The following is a 20,657-nucleotide window of genomic DNA, read 5'->3' as shown; positions in this document are numbered from 1 at the left end:
TCATTTCAGTGAGAGTGTAGTGACATGGACACTCTTATAGTCCTGGTGAGATTAGATATTGGGAAAACTCTTCTAGAGAGCAAGTTTTGTGCAATATTATTCATTCTAGTAAAGAATTAAAAATAACTGTACATCCAAAATTGGGGAATTGTTTCATTATTTACGGTATAGTCAATTTTATCAGGTGCTTGGGAAATGAGTGTGATTTGATGACCGTTTATAATAGGATTTTGTACAGCTATTTAAAATGTTTTCAGATATACTAATGGGCTTGAGAAAATACTCATAGTGGTAATATAAAAATGATGGAAAGTTGTAAACACTGCATGGTTCTAATTATGATATATATGATATACTTGTGAATGAAAAATACTGCAAATCATATCAGTAAACAATGAATGCTGAAGCCATCAAGTCATCAGTGGCTGCTCCCCCACCCCCACCCCCAGTGAAGACAAGCCTGCAGACCAGCCTCTGCAGCCACTCACAATGGTGCAATCTGAGGGCACTCAGAATAAGAAAGGGCAGGATACTGGCCCTAGATAGCTAAGTGCCGGTCAAAGAAATGAATTCAATGAGCCTAAATGTTTGCTTCCTTCCATGCACAGAAAAGCACTGAATTCTTTAATTTGAGATGCCTGGTTTTCTTTGTTAACAAGTAATCTTTTAACGTTCCAACTACCTGGTCTTTGTTGTAAAGTATCCTAGCTCCTCCCCTACCTCTTTGGAGCAGTCCCTCCAAGCGATCTGAGAGGCTGTCAACCCCGGCTCAAGGGGTTCGAGTCCTCAGAAGTGTCCGCCAAATAAAACATAACTCTCAACTTTTAGGTTGTGCATTTATTTCAGTCGACATATGTGATATATGTATCACATATATCATGTATATATACAGTATTAATTTTAACAGTGACAATTGAACGTAGGGATTTTTAATTTTTTTTTTCTCTTTTGTGTTTGCTGCAGGTTCCACAAAAGGCATGGTATCTTTACAATCACTTAAATGTCAATTTCATTTTGAAAAACTACATAAGCACATAGTGCTATCATTTACATACATTATTAGTTTACATTCTGGACTTCTCTATTTTTATTTCTTGTTTAGAAAACTTCTGATTAAGTATCAAAGTTTTATAAAGATTTAGTGTTTAAATTATTTTGACTGTTCAAGAATAAATGAATTATTAATCAGAAGAGAACCAAAGTCTGAACATTCCTCTTTAAAAAAATGAATGACTGAAAACACAGTTCCTTTTACTAATATGGCATTCTGTGAAGGAAAAGCCGGGCTGGTCTAACAAGATAACACACAAGTCTAGGAATGTGAAGGAGAGGCTGGGCTGGGCTAACAAGATAACTCACAAGTCTAAGTATTGGATACTGATCTGAGTTCTGCTGGACTAACTTGTAAATCTAGGTTAATTAGTGTTGTTTTGCTGTTCATGTTTTTTTGCTAGCCAGCTGGGTTTTCAAAGATACATTATTTGGCTTTGGAATGTTGGTTTGCTGCCTCCCCACCTCCACTTTTGTGATGATAATGCTGCTAAAGCCTTTCCATGCCTATCGGCTGAATACCCCAAGCTTGTACTTTACCCTATAAAACCTCACGTGCACGTCTTGGAGGTGCTCAGAGCTTCGGAGCAGAAGCCCCTCTGAGCCCGCCGGCGTAATACATCTGAGTACTCCAACCTTCCGAGTGGTGCTTGTTTCTTGACTGGCCTGTCGTTTCCGTAACAATTCTATTTTAAAGCAAATCAGTGGATATTGGTCTAAATTTCCACTGGCTATCACCTTTTTTTTTTTTAAAGGATTTTAGGACATGACTGACATTTTATCTCTTCTGTCATCTTGTATTCTTCACCCTAACAAAAGGCAAGCTCCTTTGTTACCCATTGTTATCTGCTCTGCTCTGTGTAAACTTTGCAACTATACGTAATTTTCCTCCGTGAAACTTTTTCAGTTTTCATTTGCATCTGACACGGAGCAGCATACTGCTAAACATTAAAACAACACAGACATTTAGAAAGTTAAAATTATCTCTTAACTTCATCTTCCAGAGATAGTCTCTAAAAAGTTTCATATATATTCTAGAATTTTTTTTTCCTTTTCATTTGTGTATGCTTATGAAATGGGATTGGCTATATTAGAGTTAGTTTTGTAACTTATTTTTTTTCTACTTAATAATGCATTATGGTATCTTTCAAAATCAGTAAGTAGAGAACTAATACTAATTTTCAATCTCTATGAGTAAAGGGTCCATGTCATATACTTTCTATAATATGTAGTGTATAATAGATGCTCAATAAATTTGAATTAAGAGTGAATAAAACCATGTAATGTTTAATGGATGCATTATGTGGATATAACGTAACTTATTTGTCAGTTCCTAATGATGGATAGTTAAAGTATCTCCAGTATTACTCTCTTTTATTCTTTGCTTACAAAGCTACAGTGAACAAATTTCTCCATATATTGTTATTCAAATGTCTGATTATTCCTTTGGGATAAATTTCAAGAAATAAAATTTGTTCCAAAGTTTTCAGACATTTCATATTTTGATACTGTTGACTGAAATAAATGCACAGCCTAAAAGTTAAGAGTTGTTTTATTTGGCAAGAGGACTCGAGCCGGGATGACAGCCTCTCAGATGGCTCTGAGGGACTGCTCCGAAGAGGTAGGGGAGGAGCTAGGATATGTAGGAGCTTTACAACAAAGACCAGGTATTTGGAACAATAAAATATTGCTTGTTATCTAAAGAAAACCAGGCATCTTAAGTTAAAGAATTTAGTGCTTTTCTATGTATGGGAGGAAGCAAACATTTGGGCTCACTGAATTCATTCCTTTGACCAGCACCTATCTATCTAGGGCCGGTATCCTGTCCTTTCTTATTCTGAGTCCACTCAGAGTGCACCACTGTGAGTGGTTGCAGAAGCTGGGCTGCAGGCCTGTCCTCACTGGGGGGTGGCGGCAGCCGCTGATGACTTGGTTTCAGCATTCTTTGTTTACTGATAATGGTTGCAGTATTTTCATTCACATTGCGGTATTTTCATTCACAATACATATGGTCAAATGCCCTTGAAAAAAGGTTTTTGTGTGTGTGTTTTATTATCTTTTTATCAAAAAGGTGAAAAATAGAATGTTTACAGTTTGTTCAGTGCATTATATCTTCACATGTAACGCATGAAGGCAAAGCTTCAGTTGTTAAAAAATATTTCTGCGTATACTTAGTAAATTCCACTTTGTGTCTTTAATTAGTGCTCTTACCCACTTTTGATATTCCATTTTCATATTTGGTGTGCTGCAGCATGTGGTAGACGATCCTGCTTCGAGTCGCATTGCTGAAGAAGGTGTCTTTGTTGTTTATTATGAAGCTGGTGAGATAAGGGGATAGGATTTAATACTCAGCGCAGACCACAGAGTCCAGCAACAGTTACAAGTTCCTGGGTCGTCATCTACGTGTTTTCTCCATTCAAACGAATGCATGTGAAGTACAGCCAATCAGAAGAGAAACTATCATCTTAAAAAAAATCACTTGGCAGAGAAAAAAGTACACACATAAATAATACAAGGCATTATCAAATATTCATTTCAGTATCTTTCAGCTTTTAAGGGAGTCTAGATGTCCGCCTGCTTGTTGTTTAGCATGGAACAAGGAGAGAACAGATTTCCCATTGGCTCCCATAAATCCTGTACTACCTTAAGTAATATGGTTCCAAATAGAACACGTTAAAAATTGATGTCATCCCCTCATACTGCACTTTCCGAGCTAGCTTATCTCGTTTTCAGTACTTTAGGGATCAGCGATGTTTCTCCCTTCCCCTTCACGTTCTATACTGTCTCCATGTAGAAAGAGTTGCAAGGAGTACACATGAGAGCCAGTGACAGAAAAAGCAAAAGGATGACTTCAAGAAGTGGTGGGAAAAAAGGAGACGGGAACTCACTGGTGAATCCGTGCGCGGCTGAAGGGGCCGGTATAGCAGTCTGACTCCTCCAGGTCTGGGAAAGCTGACTTGTCCAAAACCATTGGGTTTTGGGACATCCATTTTTTGATTCTTCTAAAATACTTCTGCACCCTGGAACAAAGTCATATTTTACAATTGAATTAGGTTGCTTTCCAGGGCCATGCCTACTTTCCGCCACCGTTCTTAAAAAGAGTTCCCAAAAGACATACACCCACACTCACACCCACACAACATGCATTACTCCTGTTCGCAAGCAGAAGACATAAATTCTGAAATAAACCAAATCCTGCATTTACTTAAACTCTTTCAGGGCAACTAGGTTATCCTTGTAAGAGAAATTTGGTGGAAAATGTTAAAAAAAAAAATCATCATACACAAAGATGGGGTAGGAAAGAGCATAAAAAAATAAAACTAGCAAGATATATTAAAGTTGTGTGTGTATATATGTTTATCTGTGTGTCTATATATGTGTAGCTACAGACCGCTTAAAAAAAGTCTACAGCAATGTGGCTTCTCAAAACTGGAGATGGAAAAGAAAGAAAAGGCTACAACACACTAATTTAGCAGCACTGGGAGCCACGGGGGCTGATGGAAACAGCTAGGGTTTTGCGGTCAAGAAAAATTGGATTCAAAGGCAGCTCTGCCTTATAGTAGCTGTGGGAACTTGTACAAGTTATTTAATTTCTTGCCTAGGTTTCCTCACTCATACAATAAAAATAATAATAGTGACCTTGCTGGAGAATTGTGAGTTGCTGCTTTACTTTAAACCTGATTATTAACAATAAGGCAAGTTCCCTTGGCAGTACCTTAAAGACTTTAATGGGCAGATAAATCACTTGAAGACCCTGTTAAAATGCAGATGTTAATTCAGTTGACCTCCTGTGGGGTCTGGGATTCTGCATTTCTAATTAGTTCCTGGGGAGGGGGTGGGCTGATGGCGCTTTGACTGATGGATTTAGCATAGACACTGGATAAATAAATATTAGAACACTGTTTCAGAAAATCTCACATCAGGATACTTTGGCCTCAGCTTTAGAGTACAGTCATCACCCTGTTCTATGGGTATATATACTGACTTGAATCATTTTTTTTTCCAAAAGACAAAAAAGAAAACAAAAGAGATACTGACTCCAGAGATTGATTCTGAAAATTAAATTCTGAGCTGCTATAAAAACAGCTGTGTTTACTTTAAAAATGTGTTATATCTATATACGATTTATGAGGTTCTATCTTTGGCAATTTTTGGTTCCTTCTGCAATAGAGAAGTCAAAGTAGCAGGACAGAATACTTTCCTAGACAAGTACAATGTATCTTAATATTTCTTTGGCCAACTCTGCTTCAACTTTAAAAAACTAATTCAGTACCCCAATGTGCAGGCAGCGATTGTACCTTAGAGATCATTTTAGTCAAGTCTATTCACGGTAAAATTACTACGTATAATTTGAAATAAGCATCGAGTCTTAATGTAAAGTTTAGCATGTAAGAAGAGTTTTGACCTTTTCTTTGCCAAGTAAGGTTATCATTTTGGTGCCACGTCATTTTTGGTTTTAGAGGGTCCAGAGTGTTTCTTTCTAGCCTAAAATAATAAATGAACATTATCTGAAGTGTTCATTTTGCTTCCTCTTATTACAAAGAAAGACTCTGAAATCACAGAATATCAGCATATTCCAGCAACTAGTGCATAGTCTGTAAAAACACTGAATGGATTAGATAGCAATTCTCAAGCTGTTCAAATTTAGCCTAGTGAAGAGAAAAATGGGGTAGGAGTTGGAAGATGAATTTGTGGGTCATTGAAATTGAACCAAACATTTCTGATCTTTGAGCTTTAGGTTCCTCACATGTAAAGAGAGGAAGTAATTCTACCTGCCCTACTTCATTAGGTGGTGAGGAGGAGCCAACAAAAGCTGGCATCTGATGGCATTTAGAAAATGCTGATGAGGCACAGAACCCACGGGCCTTTTATCTCTGACAAGATTACAAACATACTAGAAATAAATGTGAATTTAAATAAATTAAAGACATGAGATAAAATGATTTTTAAACCATCATTGACCTTTTACAGAAAGATAAACAATTTTATCAGTTTAGACATTTTACACACTCTTAAGAAGGAATGAATGATGTTTAATGATGAAATGTGGTCAGGCTTGTGAGTGAAAAATACTGCAAACCATATCAGTAAACAAAGAATGCTGTAACCATCACGTCATCAGTGGCTACCGCCACTGGCCAGTGAAGACAAGCCTGCAGCCCTACCTCTGCAGCCACTCACAATGGCGTACTCTGAGGGGACTCAGAATAAGAAAGGACAGGATACTGGCCCTAGATAGCTAGGTGCTTGTCAAAGGAATGAATTCAGTGAGCCCAAATGTTTGCTTCCTCCCATACATAGAAAAGCACTAAATTCTTTAACCTCAGATGCCTGTTTTTTCTTTAGATAACAAGTAATCTTTAATGTTCCAACTACCTGGTTTTCGTCGTAAAACTCTTATATATCCTAGCTCCTCCCCTACCTCTTTGGAGCAGTCCCTCAGAGCAATCCGAGAGGCTGTCATCTAATCCTGGCTCGAAGGGGTTTGAGTCCTCAGAAATGTCCGCCAAATAAAACATAACTCTCAACTTTTAGGCTGTGCATTTATTTCAGTGGACAGGCTGAATCTGAATTACAGGATGCAATGATCTAGCTTATTAATTTATTTGATTCTCCTTCAGTTTTCTTATCACTTAAATGAAGGGATATTCTGATAGTTAAATAGGTAATGCCTGATATCACAGTGCCGAGAACAAAGTAAGTACTCGGTAAATGTTTATGATAACAACAAGGAAAAGAAGTGTCACTACTTCTACAACTACCACTACCACCACCATGCCATCAATGGAACCTAACGGATTATCTAACTTCTACCAAACCTTTATCACGTTAGCCATCTTGCAAACTCAAGATTTTAAGGCATACTGTGAGGATGACTTCTAACAGAGCTTTAATTTCCTTTGTCAAAATCAGTGGAAAGGGGACAATTCAACAGAAATTGAAAAGAAATCTGGATTAAAGCGTCAACAGAACTTGGTCAGAGCACAAACTCTACCACCCCAGATGCGATAGTTGGGGGATTGAGGTGTGGGGTGGTGAGAAGTAGTGATAATGGAGTCATTTATTTTCCCTGAGCTACAAAAACAGTTACTCTTTGTTCTGCCTTCCCAAAGGGTCATTATGAATATGCTTTGATAACTGAATATGAAGGTGCTTTGTAAACAAATGATAGATAGCAACAATAATAAAACTCCAGGCATTTCCTATCCACCTGCCTGGAGAAATGATAATCTTCAAAAGTTGGATAATTGCCTGTACATATTTATCCCCTAATGTTTACTCATCAAATTATCCATGCACAAAACATCTTTCCCACTTCAAGAAAGGGAAAGTACAAGTGAAATCTAAGGAATCTAAGGGCACATATTTGACTTTTTTTGCCTTTTCCAATTGTCTACAAATTGGGTTTTATAATTTTATAACAATGATGACCACACACACACATACACACAAAACATCATACTTTTCTTTTCCAAACGTCAAGTTTAAAAAAAATCAAAATAACTCATTTCCTTAATTGAAAGTATGGACTCAGGCAAATAACATGATACTCATTTTTTCAGTTTAATGTCATATAATTTTATAAATGCCTTTCCTATTTATCTGTTACTCACCCCATATGCATCCACAAACTCAAAGAACAAAGAATACTACTTGCAATACATAAATTGTAAAGCTGTAGGCTATAGTAAAGTTTAAGACACATTAACAATCATTTGGAATAACTGATAACCTTATTTTCATTTCATAAAATTAAACAGAAAATAATAATAAACACAAAAGGTAATAAAAAACATAAATGACCAATATAGTGGTCATTTTTCTAGTTTACTTTTGTTTGACCAAAATAGAAAAAAAAAAACTTTCTTCCACTATTAAGAATGTTTCTTTAGGATTTAGTATACACATGTTTATCAGGAATTCTAAGCACACATTTAATCTAAAACTAAATTATGACAGTATTACATAGACATTTGTTGCCATTTTAATATACAGGACTTTATCCTTCTTCAAGTCTCTGAAAGGAAGATGTCTGTTTATCAGAAAACCCACTAATCACACAGTGGCAAAATCTCACTAATTTTACAGAGCACATGGAAGCAAATCCAAACATATTTTATCAACACATCCAATATTGAACAGGCATATACAGAGAAAAAAAACATGAAAAATCTGCAGTTGTAAATTTATATATCATAATATTCCAGCAAATTTGGCCTTACCATGCAAAAATAACTTTGGAAATTTGCTATATAGACCAGGAGAACATAGGCACAAGGGAAATGATGAAAACTCATTGTATATCTGAGCATGTTCACCTGACAAACGGAACAACCTGACCTGGCTGAGGGAGGTCATTAATTGTTTAAAGAGTCATTTTGGTACTAATTCCCTTAGCATTCATTCAAATTTCAAGTTTCCCCCCCAATTTACCTTTCTTATCATCTATTCCTACCATACCTAAGTTTAATGTTTAAAAGAGTACAATAGGAGAATATTGTACTCTTTTAAATTCTAGAATTCAAAATTTTCCTATTCTAAAGTTCTAAATTATATTCAGCCATTTCCTTTGGTAGAGGAACTAGATTTATGAAATTCCTTCCTAAAATGGTCAGATATTTATTTACACTATAGAATTTTTTCTAATTTTTGTGTCATTCTGACTTGCGATATCCTGCAGAGTTATTCAATAGGGCCTACTCTACCACATTCACATTCTGTTTTTGTTACTTGATTCTTTTGCAACGAACAGAAAAACAGCCAAGTGTTAGGATCCCTTTGTTTTAGGGTTCATTAAATGGAAGCTCATTTCTTCCAGTGAAACAGGGCCAAGGCAATTCAAGAAGGAAGGTTTCTTCTGTGTCAGGGTTGTGTTTTAATGAATTCCTTTGCCATAGCTACTGTTACCACAATAGGTAAAGGGATGTTGTTTTGAGATAAAGCTCTTGAAAATAAATTTGCTTTCAATACTGGCTATGAGAGAAGCAGCTTCAGCTGGTGGAACAAAAGTAGGTCCACAATACAAAAGATGCTGTATGGCCTTGGTCACCCACTTCATCTCACTCTGGATGCTAGTCTTTCTTTTACCAGCTCATCAAGGAGAGGTTTGGATTAAATGATCCAGAAGGCCTCTGCTGGGTCTACTGTTCAGTGTCTCTAGTGGGTCATCATTTACCCATCAATCCTGGTTTTAAAACTATTTTTAAAATTTAAATCTCCGAAAACACTAACTTTCAATTAAAATCCTTCTTCCCTTTGTTCCATAACATTATATCAAGAAAGGATTGTAGGAACGGCAATGGTAAATTGAAAAAAGAGATAATCGGATTTTAAACATTGTTGAATTTGGTGTTAAGTCATGTTCTAAATCTCCTGAACAAATAAAGTTTTTCTTCCTAAAATTTACGACTGCTGATATCGGTAATCAAATGTATTCTTTTATTTTTTTTCCCCAAATGACAAATTGGTCTTAAACAAATTACACATCACCCACTAACCTGCCCATTGATTTGTTCCTCCGGTCAGTGTAATAGCATTTTTTCCTGAAAAATAATAGAAATTAGCTGAGGAAAGTCATATGAAAAATTATACTGAGCATTTTAATACTACAACTTCTACATGCTAAAGACAGACATGATATAAGCCAGTATAACAGGAACAACTCTGAATTCGCATTGTTTTAATTTCAGAAGCTAAGTTACTAGTAACAAAGACACAGACACTTTCATAAATCAGTAGATGACTTTTGAATATTTGATTTTTAATTCTTTTTTGGGAAGTCTAACTTCTGCTGCGTAATTCATATTAACTAGATCATTTGCTTATATGGTATACGAAGTTATCTATCCATCCATCCACTCATTCATCCATCTATCTAAACAGATACGTAATAAATACTTCTGATTTTGCAAAGAATGGGAAGTTATAACCACTGAAAATTTAGAGGAAAAAAAGAGGGTCTCTACCCTCAAAGAGTTACTTTACAGTTGAGGAGACAAGTGATTGTTATAGTAAAGTGTGATAATGCAGGAAAGCGGAGAGGGCTATGGAAGTACCTAGCAAGGGATCTCAACTGGTTTTTGTAGATGGAGAAGAAAGGAGACAGGGAAGCATTCTCAGAGAATGTGTTATCTGTACTGAATCTTGACGCATTAGTGGGAGTAGTCCTGTGAATAAAACACTTAGGACATGACATTTTAAATAGAGCTAGCAGAGTATGAAATGGTTATGGGAGCAAGACTAAACCTTGTAATATTCAGGGAATGTCGACTAATTTGGTAATTGCTGGAGTATAAATTCCAAGTTGAGGATAATGATAAAAGAGGTGAGGGGATGACGAACAAGGGACAGATGATGAGGGGCCTTACTTCTGATGCTAAAGTTTTTGGGTGAAAAGCTATGGGAAGATATTCAGTGTTTTAAGTAAGTGTGTAGCATTCTGATTCTAGAGAAACTAAATAGTCTAGTGACAGAGGTTAATTCACCTCCTAAAAGATTCTCACTAACCCCACATCTTGGAGCTCAAGAATCTCATTCTCTGCCTTGTACAATGCCTCTTTATCCCCACCCACCAAAACCCATTTCAGAGAATCAGAAAACTCCATGCTGTGATATTTATAAAGCAGGGTTGAGATTTAGTCCTGTGTCATTAACTGCTTAGAACACCTGAAAACCTTCTGAGCTACCGTATTTCATTGCCATCACCAGCCATGTTACTAGAAAATAATTTCTAAGTTGTCCCTTTCGTACTCCAACACTATATTTAAATATGGAGTTTCAAGGGTTGCATGTCTATCACACTTTAAATATCACCCTCTTCATTTTCTCAAACATACATAAGTTTGTGTGCATACATCATTCAATCCCTATTGGACTATAAATCTATCTCTCTGAACCTTCTCTATCTAGGCTGTCTTGCACTATTTACCCCATAATTACATAACATCATTATATAACTGTTCACTGACTATCTTCTACAGGAGATTGGGTTTCTTGAAGGCAGTAGTTTCATTTCATCAACTTTGCTTACTGTATACTTGGTACATTCTTTGGTAAACTGTAAGCATTCTGATGGCTGATGAAAAAAATTAATGAGTTTTTGTTTAATTTACAGTTGCATTTATTTCCTTCAGTGCCTGAGGGCACTTTGAATTTAATAAACACTTACTAAATAAGGTATCTCTTCTAAAAACTATAAATGTAGGGTGAGGCTATAGCTCAGTGGTAGAGTGGTAGAGTGTATGCCTAGTATGCATGAGGTCCTGGGTTCAATCCCCAGTACCTCCATCAAAAAATAAATAAATAAACCTAATTACCCTCCCCCACCAAAAAAACCAACCAAACAAAAAAGAACAGCATAAAAACTATAAATGTAGAAATTGGTTTAAAGTAATTTTCATTATCAAAAAATCTAGGAATGTGATTAAGAGGAGATAAAGGTTATAGTTATAATTTTCAGTTGTGGATATGGTAAGGAATATTATAAAAGCATGAGGCAACATTTGGATAAAATATTATTCTCTATTTTTAGTGCTGTTAGTTTGAAATATTTCTCTTAAACACTTTTTATTTTGAAGTGCTTTGGAAGAAATAAAGAGCAAGTGAAGGAAGAAAGTCATACAAGATGAACACATACTCTTAGATCACTTATACTATAAGAACAAATAAAAATTAAAATAAGAGACTCTATTTTCCCAATTAACTAATTACCAGTCAAATCTAGGGTGAACTATGTGTGACAATTAGTGCTGTCGAGTCTTCTTACTTGAGGACTGTTTATTGTTTATTCTGAGGACATGTCTGTAGTGGGTGTCTGCTTGGCTATATAAAAGGGTGAGATTTCTTTCTGTCTTTGCAATCTCATAGCAAATTGCCTGTGATGCCTGTCCCATTCTGATTTAATGCTTACTCAGTAACAAAAGGGTTCTCTCTACCTTAGTGGAGACATTTTCTAGGTTGGGAATAATTTTGTTTTTAATTATATTTCCCCAAAATATACAAATGTACCCTTAATCCATGAAGTCAGTAATAACCTGCAATTCTCCTTAGTTCTTCTGCATAAAGGAGCCTCTAGGACCAAATTATTTCCTACTCACAATCTTCATTCCATTATTTGTCAATTGTATATTGTTCATCAACAGAGCTGTCTTTATTTTTCCTGTAATTTTTCACTTGAAAGATTCTTCTATTTCACATCTTGCATTTATCTGCCTACCTACCTACACACCTAGTACAACAACTGCTCAAAATTATGAGTAAATAATTATCTCAATCACTGTTTCCAACCAGTTTTTCACATAGCCAGTGGCTGGCAACATGTGGAGATGTCTGCAGGGCCAAGTGAGAAGGAAAGTCACGTGAGTGGGACTCTGGGTCCCTGCTCCTTGTCAAGAAGAGCTACTGTACCTTTATCTCTTCTACATATTGGGCTCCCTGTATGTTATTAAGTTATTTTATTTTTGAGTGCGGTATCCTTTGCATTAAAAAGTGATCTAAATTTAATCCCAATTGTGATAAAAGATTGTTCTTAGTATTTAAAAAATATTCTCCCCAAATTTGTCACGATTAAAATATTTGTGGGAGCAGGGGTTGGAGGAAAGATGAGAGGTTGACCCTATCTTGGAACTCAATTTAAGGAGCTACAGGATGACTGAGTCATCTTAAAATATGTTTGACCATTTTAATGTGACAGAAGGGTAAGAATAAGTAGGAATCACCTTTGAATCAAAAGGAAAATAATGAAAAGCGGTAATTGGTATTTCTGGACTATAGAAGACATAGGCTATGTCCTCCCTGATAGGATAAAAACTAGAAAATGTGGGCTATTTTAATTCTCTGAATTTTTCTTGGTTGGTTTCAAAACATCAAGTTCAATATGCAGGTCATATTTACTTTGGAAGAAGAATCAAAAAAAAAAAATAACTGGAAAGTTTAGGTATATAAAGTTCTACACATACAGTATATTCAAGTAGAAAATTTAGATAAAATGTTAAAGATTCATGTTCATGCAATAAGTTAGCAGAAACCTTTTGCAAAAAGGGTTATAAATCTAACAGTATTTTTCTGAATAAATTTTCAATTTTTCTTTGTGGAGTGTAATGTATAGGTTTCAACACTGAATAAGTATACAGAATAGCTGAGCATAGGCAAATTTTTATGCATCAGTCCTTAAAAAAATCTTGTCCTGAAAAGAAATATGCAAGATTCCTATTTAAGTTCTTTGCTATTCTTGTATATTTTAATTTTTAGACAATATAAATCTATTTAAGACAATATATTTATTCCTAAATGTGTTAAGTGTTGACATTTGGAAACTGAATTAGCAATCATGAAAATACTTTGCCACTAGTTTATGCTTGAAGAGCATTCTCTTTTTATGAGCTGACTGCCATCCCAAATTTCAGTTACCTTATAAATAAATCAGAAGTTAGTTACTAAGGAGTTAGTTAATGTTACATGTATTATTTAAACTGATCTGGAAAAGATGCTGGAACATAAAGTTCTTTTGGAACATTTCTCAAACTGTTTCCCCAAGAACATCATCATATTAAGATTAAAAAAAGAATCCATCATCAGATAGAAATTAAGGAAAGGCTGCTCTGTTGGAATTTACAAAAAATATATAAGAATTATTAAAATATTAAAATCTCCAAGACAATATTTTTTTTTACCAACTATAACAGAATCACTTGGGATGCTTGTAAAAAAAAACATATATACCCAATCCTATCCCAGACCTAATATACCAGAATCTCTGGGTGTGGGTTCCAGGAACTTGCATTTCTACAGTTTCTCATGTGATTCTGATGCTCTCTGAAGACTGAAAACCATTTCTCTATAAAGTCCTACAGTAAATAAGCTTATTGTTTAATTTAGAAATTCAGAAACATATTTGGCCACAGAATATTTTTCTTTTACATCTTTTGAAACCAGTATTCTTTGACAATATTTCTGACAAATAAATTTCCTTTGAAAAAAGCTGTATATTTTCTAATTTTTATATTTTAAATCAAAAGAATCCCAGTATCATTTTCCAAAAGTTTCAGTAATGTGGCCATTGGAACCATTATTTTGAAAAAAACATATTATAAGGAAGAAATTTCAGCCACAACATCAATAAAAAGAGATAGTAACTGCACACATTCCATGTTTTTCATATTTTTTTCTTTGGATGTATCAGAACTCCTCTTTCAAATGCAATCTTACTAGAAAATTAAAAAAATGAATGTCATTTATAAAAAGCAAAACCAGTTGACTGAAGAACGGATCTTCTTCAAAACCTCCCCTGGAATGAAAAGACACTATGTCACACAGATTGGAGATCTAATACAAACTGAGGTCACTCACAATCTGTCAAGGTAATTGTTTTTAATGAACTTCTAAGGAAAAGAAACAAATAATTAAATTCGATACATATTTCTTTAAAAATCAAAGTTATGAGAATACTGATTATTCTTTCAATTAGAGGTCCTCAAAATTTATCTGAAAAGTCAAAAGTAAGGGAAATGAAGGGAAAAAAGGCCAACGTGCTCTAATAGACTTTCAGTTTTTTAAATTAATAAAATCCAACTGAGATGGTAGAAAGAGCAACATGAAATGTATGACATGTAGTTTCAGTTGCCATTGTCTAAGATTTTTTCCCCATAGACTAAAGCAGAAGGAACATATATTTGAAAGTATATTGATAAAGAAAGGAAAAACCACGTTCGAAATAATGAATGTCAAATATTTGGTGTTAAAGCAAACATGATAACTGACACTTTTTCATTTAAAAGAGTATTACTTCAAATTAATGCTGTGTCTTTGCCAGGATCTAAGAATCAAATGATTCCAAATTCCCTCTTTGGATAGCAAAAAAGGAGCCAATCTTTTGGACTCCTGGCAAAAATGTGTTTTGTTTAAAGTCCAGAGGAGGTATGTGGGTAATACGATCCTTTTTTAATGAGATATTTTAACACAATGTTCACTTAACCTGAACAGAACACCTGAACACTGAAACCCACTGAAATGACATGTTTTGTGATAGTCTCTAAGGGTTTCTTCCTTTCAGATCTACAAGGAAATTAGTTTGTGCATAAATGCAACTATAACTCTTCTGAGAAACAGTGGCAGAATCTCAGGAATAGGGAAAGATGAAGGCACATGAAACCAGTTAGACTGGACTTGGAATTTTTTGGCAATTTCTCTCTGATATCAGAAAGTAGGTTATTTCACATGTCACACGTGTTTTGCAATCTTGTTTATATCCTGCGGTCAAATTAGAACTTGTTAAAAACAATTTTGTGAGAATGTAAACGAACACAATAATATAGACCCACAATCCCACCCATTAGAAGCAATCATTTGTAGCATATTAAATTTTCTTCCGATTTTATTTATTTTATTCAGTTTACATTGTTGGAATCACTTTGTATGAATAAATATATATCCTATATATTATTTATTTATTTTATTTAAATTTTATTATTTATTATTTACCTAGAGTCATCAAGAAATTCTTGTACCCATTCACTTTATAAATGAATTATATTCCACTGCAAGGGTATACCTAACTTATTTAAATCCTCTACCACTGAGCATAGAAAATATTTCCATTTTTCACAATTATAAGTAATAATTTGGGGAATGTTTTTACATATTTTTCAATTAGCATCTTAAGATAAAAAGTGAAGGTTATGAAAAGTTTTAAGTCTCACAGAAAATAATTTCAAATTCAGTTTCAGAATATTTTATGAAGTTTGATTCCTACCGTAAGTCAACAGAGGTGATTATTCACCATATCTGTACTAGGTTTGAAGACTGTGCAAGTCTTTGCTAATTTCAAAGCTGAATGACCTCAACTGAAATGACCTCAACTGAATGACCTCAACTGAAATCAGTCCTCTGTAGACTTCAAACTAATCACGCCACCAATAATACCTCATAGGTCCTTATTTGCTTCTTTCAGGGACCAAGTTTCATAAAAATGTACAAACTTCAGGTGCTCCTAGGTATCTGACTGATCATTTGTGTAGGTGCTAATGAACTGAAAAGACTTCTTTCCTTGATTCATCTTCTTTTGTTTTTTATTTTGTTGTTGTTATTATTATTATTATTATTATTATTACTATTATTATTATTATTATTATTATTATTATTATTATTATTATTATTTTTGCCAAGCTTTTCAAGGTATTATTTGCCTATCTCGTAAATATTATCTGTATCTTTTAGCCAGGCAGGAATGGGAGTCATTTTAAGAATCTAATTCTAACATTGTCACAGTTAGAGTCCTCAGTAGTTGCCAACGCTTAATCAATTTCTGTTTTGTGGGTAATGACTGTGGTTGCATCTTTCAAAGCCTGAGGTGTTTCAAATAACTGAAAGAGATGGCGATCAACATCTCACATTTTGTCTTGAATAGTGTGGAGGCTTGTCATGTGACCTGAGACTGTCAGCACTCTTACAGACTTGGCTTCTTCCATGTATCAGGTCTGGGAAATTTCTCCATATTTTTTATTGCACTCTTACTGTTCAGTTATATTCATTACTTAGCAGTTCTTTGACTTGGCATCTTATTACCCTGAACCTTTTAAAACCTCCTTAGCAGTTGATGAAGCATATTGAGCCTCAAATAAGTGTAAATGTTCGTATCTTCAACATGAATTAAAATTGCACATAGTTGAAACAGTGTTGAATATTATTTTGAGAAATGATGATGGAAAGTGATACACTTTGCATTGAACACAAAATATACAATACTATTCAATTTTTGCTTGCCTATAGGAAGGACCAAAAAAATCTTCAAATTGAGACGGCTTTTCATTATCATTTATCCTTTAGTATTGAGGACAGAGCTAAGAAACCATCTGGCTGAAATGCACCTGAGGAATGATCCTTGTTAACTGCTATACAGAAAAGAACACTGTATACATAAGAATGCTACACACTTACACTTCCTGCCTTCCACAAAAATAGTAAGAATTCTGTCTACCCATATTAAATAAGATGTGAGACTAATCTTGGGAATTATAAGTTAAAATTTGAAAACAGCTATTTTTCCCTCCCACTGCTCAAGTCCAGCTAGAAATGATACTAAGTGTCAAGGGAACCAGAAAATTTAGCACTTTAGGCAAGCAAAATTAGAAGGAAAATAAGTGTTCAAGATAACGTAAACTCTGGAAGAAAAAGAATTTTTTTCTGTAGAAAGAATTACCTTTATGGCTCTCAGTTTTCGCAAAAAACAGCCTCATCTTAATATACACTGAGACAGAATGAAATAAAATTTGAAAGTACCTGAAGGGCATTCTGATATTCAGCCTCTCTGCATACTTGCACAGCGTATCCCATGGAATGTGAATTTTAATAAACATGATATCAGGGTTTGCAACCGCCGGCTGCAATAGCAGAACAAGCACCACTTAGAATCAGCACTGATGATATCATGCCACAGTTTGATTTGAGAAAAAAAAAAACATTGTTCCCTTGTCTACACAAGAATCATTATCACCGATTTAAAGAGAATTTATAGGAATGAAAATTCTTAATACAAAAATACCTTAATAATATGTAATAATGCCACTGTGTGCAGGAAATAACCATCCATGTGAATGAGTGCGTTTTCTTCCCTTGATCGTTATTAAGACCCAGAATCCCCAGTAAGAACAATCATGAGCCAATTAGGAATCTGAAGTTATTCTTAGTGGACACTTTCTCATGATCCTCTCATTCCTGCACAGTGGGTGGGGCGTGGGGTAGACAACACTGATAGTTGCCACCAGTTATTCATTCACTTATTCTTCTAGCACATTTTATTAATTACTACTTGCTAGGTCCTAGGAAAATCCTGGGGATAAACAGAGCATAAATCTTACAAGTCCATGGCCTTACAGAGCTGCCAAATTTGCACGCTTGCTCTAACCTTAAAAGGTGAGTATACTTTTTCCTGCAAGGTATCATAAGAATTTAAGTGTCTTTGATCTAGTTAAGAGATTTTTAAGCAAAATAAAGTATGCATCAGAATTATCTAAGAAGCATTTAATAAAATTGAGTGCCCTGGTCTAACTCTTAGGAATTCCCAGCATTGAATTCCACTTTCTGAGTACTTTTGCTTGTAACTTTTTGAACCAGATAATCATCAAGAGTCCTAGATTTGGTCTTGTGGTCTAAAATAAGTAACTAAATAATTGACTACTTTGGCACTATGTATCATTCATGTTCACATTCTACTTGAAAAGAAAAAAACACAGGCGGTCATTTTTGGAAGTTCCTACAATACCTGAGGCTCATAGAGCAAGTAAGAACTTCGCAGCCATTCTAGCAGTGAATTTCACAGAGCCTACCCCTCAAATGATGAGAGAAGCTGAATTATGTGAAGGAAGAACTGCTCTTTGCTTCTATTCGGGCACACCTGTCAGGTTACACATAGCTGGACTCTATTTGGTTAACATCATTCCTTTAAATTTCAGCTAGACAGAACTTCCCAAGAAACATACCAATCTTAAAAACTCAAAAGTATGGAAGAAATTTATCAGTCAAATTTAAAATCATATATATTTAAAAATTAAATTGTACAAATTTCATAAATAGTCTTAAAGCCCTATGTTCTAGATATGGTTAATTTCAAGAATTTGCCAGAACAATCTTTTAAATTTATAGTACTCTTTCAAAAATAGTATTATTAGAGAGCCCTGGGACAATCATTGGATTAATATTCAGATGCAGATTTCAGACTGACCACCATTCACTGGGTAGGCAGTTTCACAGACCAGCATTTGCCAAAGTTGTTTCCATAGAATATTATGGAAAAAGGTGGGGGGATGGGGGAGGATGTGCCATGGTCAACACAACTTTGGGTTTCTTACTAGAGTACTCGTGAGATACTTTAATATGCAAGTGTTTGCTAAAATATATAAGAAGGTAAATACATAAACTGAATTTCTAGAATTTTGAAAAAAAAAAAACAAAAAAACCCCTTGGTCCAAACACATACCACATCTGTTGATGTACTAGTATTTTGCAAATCACCATAGGAAAAATAGCAAAAGAGGCTTCCAGTGCAATTTACAAAGGGCTTTCCTTCTTCAAATATGTTTGCTTTAAATTAAAGATAAAGAATGATGAAAATAAAAGTTGACAGTGACAGAAGGCAAAGTATGTGCTAAATATCTACAGGCCTTTGAATTCAGACCAAATTTACAAACTTTAGCTATGCTTGAGGAAATAATGTGTATACTTTTTTAATGAGCACTAATTCATTCAAATAACTATTTATTCAAAAATACGCCTTTTTTTACCCAGCTAGAAATCTGTCACTGTATAAGGAAAAAAAGAGTAATTATGATATTAATATCTCTAGGCTCTTTTTAGTGACTATCCCAGACTTGGTTGAAAGATTTCTGTGCAGGAGTGGTAGAGATAAGGATATCTTTACCAAATATTAAAAAAAAAAAAAAAAAAAGCATAGACATTCACCTATTTAAATGATTCTCTCACCTGAGGCAATTGTAAGATAAAGCATTTCATGCTTTGTTACAGTTTTTCCTGCCTTATCTATACAAGAATTCTTGTATTGAAAATGATACTGAAGATCCTTCTTTTGAAATGATGGTGTTGTCTACTGGTATTATACCAACTTACTTTTCACTTACCAACCACAATTTATACGTTAACCCTAACTGCCTACTTAGAATAAATCACACGATATGGTACAAAGACCATAGTGTTTGGAATCACAAAGAGTTAAGGACAAATTCCATCTCTACAATTTAGCAGTTCTCTGACCTTGGGGAAATACCTAACTTCTCTGATCCTCAGTTTTCTCTCTTAAGAAATGGAGTGAATGATCTTAACTTACAGAGTTATTGTGAGTCTTAGGGGAGACTGGACTATAAAGGACCCAAATATATGAGGTTATCTAGAATTCTCAGTTGACAGAATGCCTCTTGGATAGACCATGGCCAAAATAATGGCTAATTTCCAAGCTCAACTAGAATCTTTCTCTTTTTTCTTTTGGTCAGTAAATAGAGATGTGATTCATCTTTGGTGGAGCCTTCCCTTTGGTTTTGTAAGCCTTCTATAACAGGCTTTGAGTTATACAAGTATAAAGCCAGTAACAACCTATGATTTGGGGAAACCTCTGAAGTAGAGTGAGTTGACTCAAGTGATTGAAGAGTTAAATATTTTTTCTGGTATATAACCTGGGTATAAATTGTAATAAAACTGTATTTCTATAGATTATAGTTTCTTTGGAAATTTTATCTGTATGTATTTAAATTGTTCTATGCCTGTATGTTATTGTTTGTTCCTGGGGAGATGTGGGTTCTTTTTCAGCAGTTACTCAAAGATAGAGAAAATGAGACCCTTAAGATTACAGAAAACATATTTAGTGCTCATTATCCCTAGAATCTAGAAGTGAGACCTCTATGAAAATTGATGAGTCTAGACTCAGACAACATCAGTCTATACCAGAATGACACCTTTTACATGTGGGATGATTTCAGACTCAAAAATCAAGCCCTTGAGAAATGTACTGATGTTGGATCATTGCATTCTCTTCAATAGTTTCATGCAAGTTTGAAAGTGAGGATCTCAATTGTGGAATAGGCAGATCTCAGGACAATAAATAG

At 34.7% G+C, this 20,657-nt stretch overlaps 1 protein-coding gene across 2 annotated transcripts in view; it reads right to left on the bottom strand.

Annotated features, from left to right (window-relative positions):
* Positions 1-20,657, bottom strand: part of ANO3 (anoctamin 3) — a 360,516-nt gene that overhangs the window by 96,463 nt on the left and 243,396 nt on the right. For both annotated transcript variants that reach the window (XM_006195091.3, XM_032488381.1), the window contains 4 exons: positions 17,326-17,426; positions 9,549-9,593; positions 3,939-4,070; positions 3,262-3,368 (listed from right to left, as the gene is read on the bottom strand). In XM_006195091.3, the coding sequence (XP_006195153.2) occupies positions 3,262-3,368; positions 3,939-4,070; positions 9,549-9,593; positions 17,326-17,426 (385 nt within the window). The remainder of the gene's footprint in view (positions 1-3,261; positions 3,369-3,938; positions 4,071-9,548; positions 9,594-17,325; positions 17,427-20,657) is intronic.

Source organism: Camelus ferus, chromosome 10 (assembly GCF_009834535.1).
Source record: "Camelus ferus isolate YT-003-E chromosome 10, BCGSAC_Cfer_1.0, whole genome shotgun sequence".
Classification (NCBI taxonomy): Eukaryota; Metazoa; Chordata; class Mammalia; order Artiodactyla; family Camelidae; genus Camelus; species Camelus ferus.
Note: the sequence above shows the minus strand (reverse complement) of the source record. Positions and strands in the feature narration are given on the sequence as shown.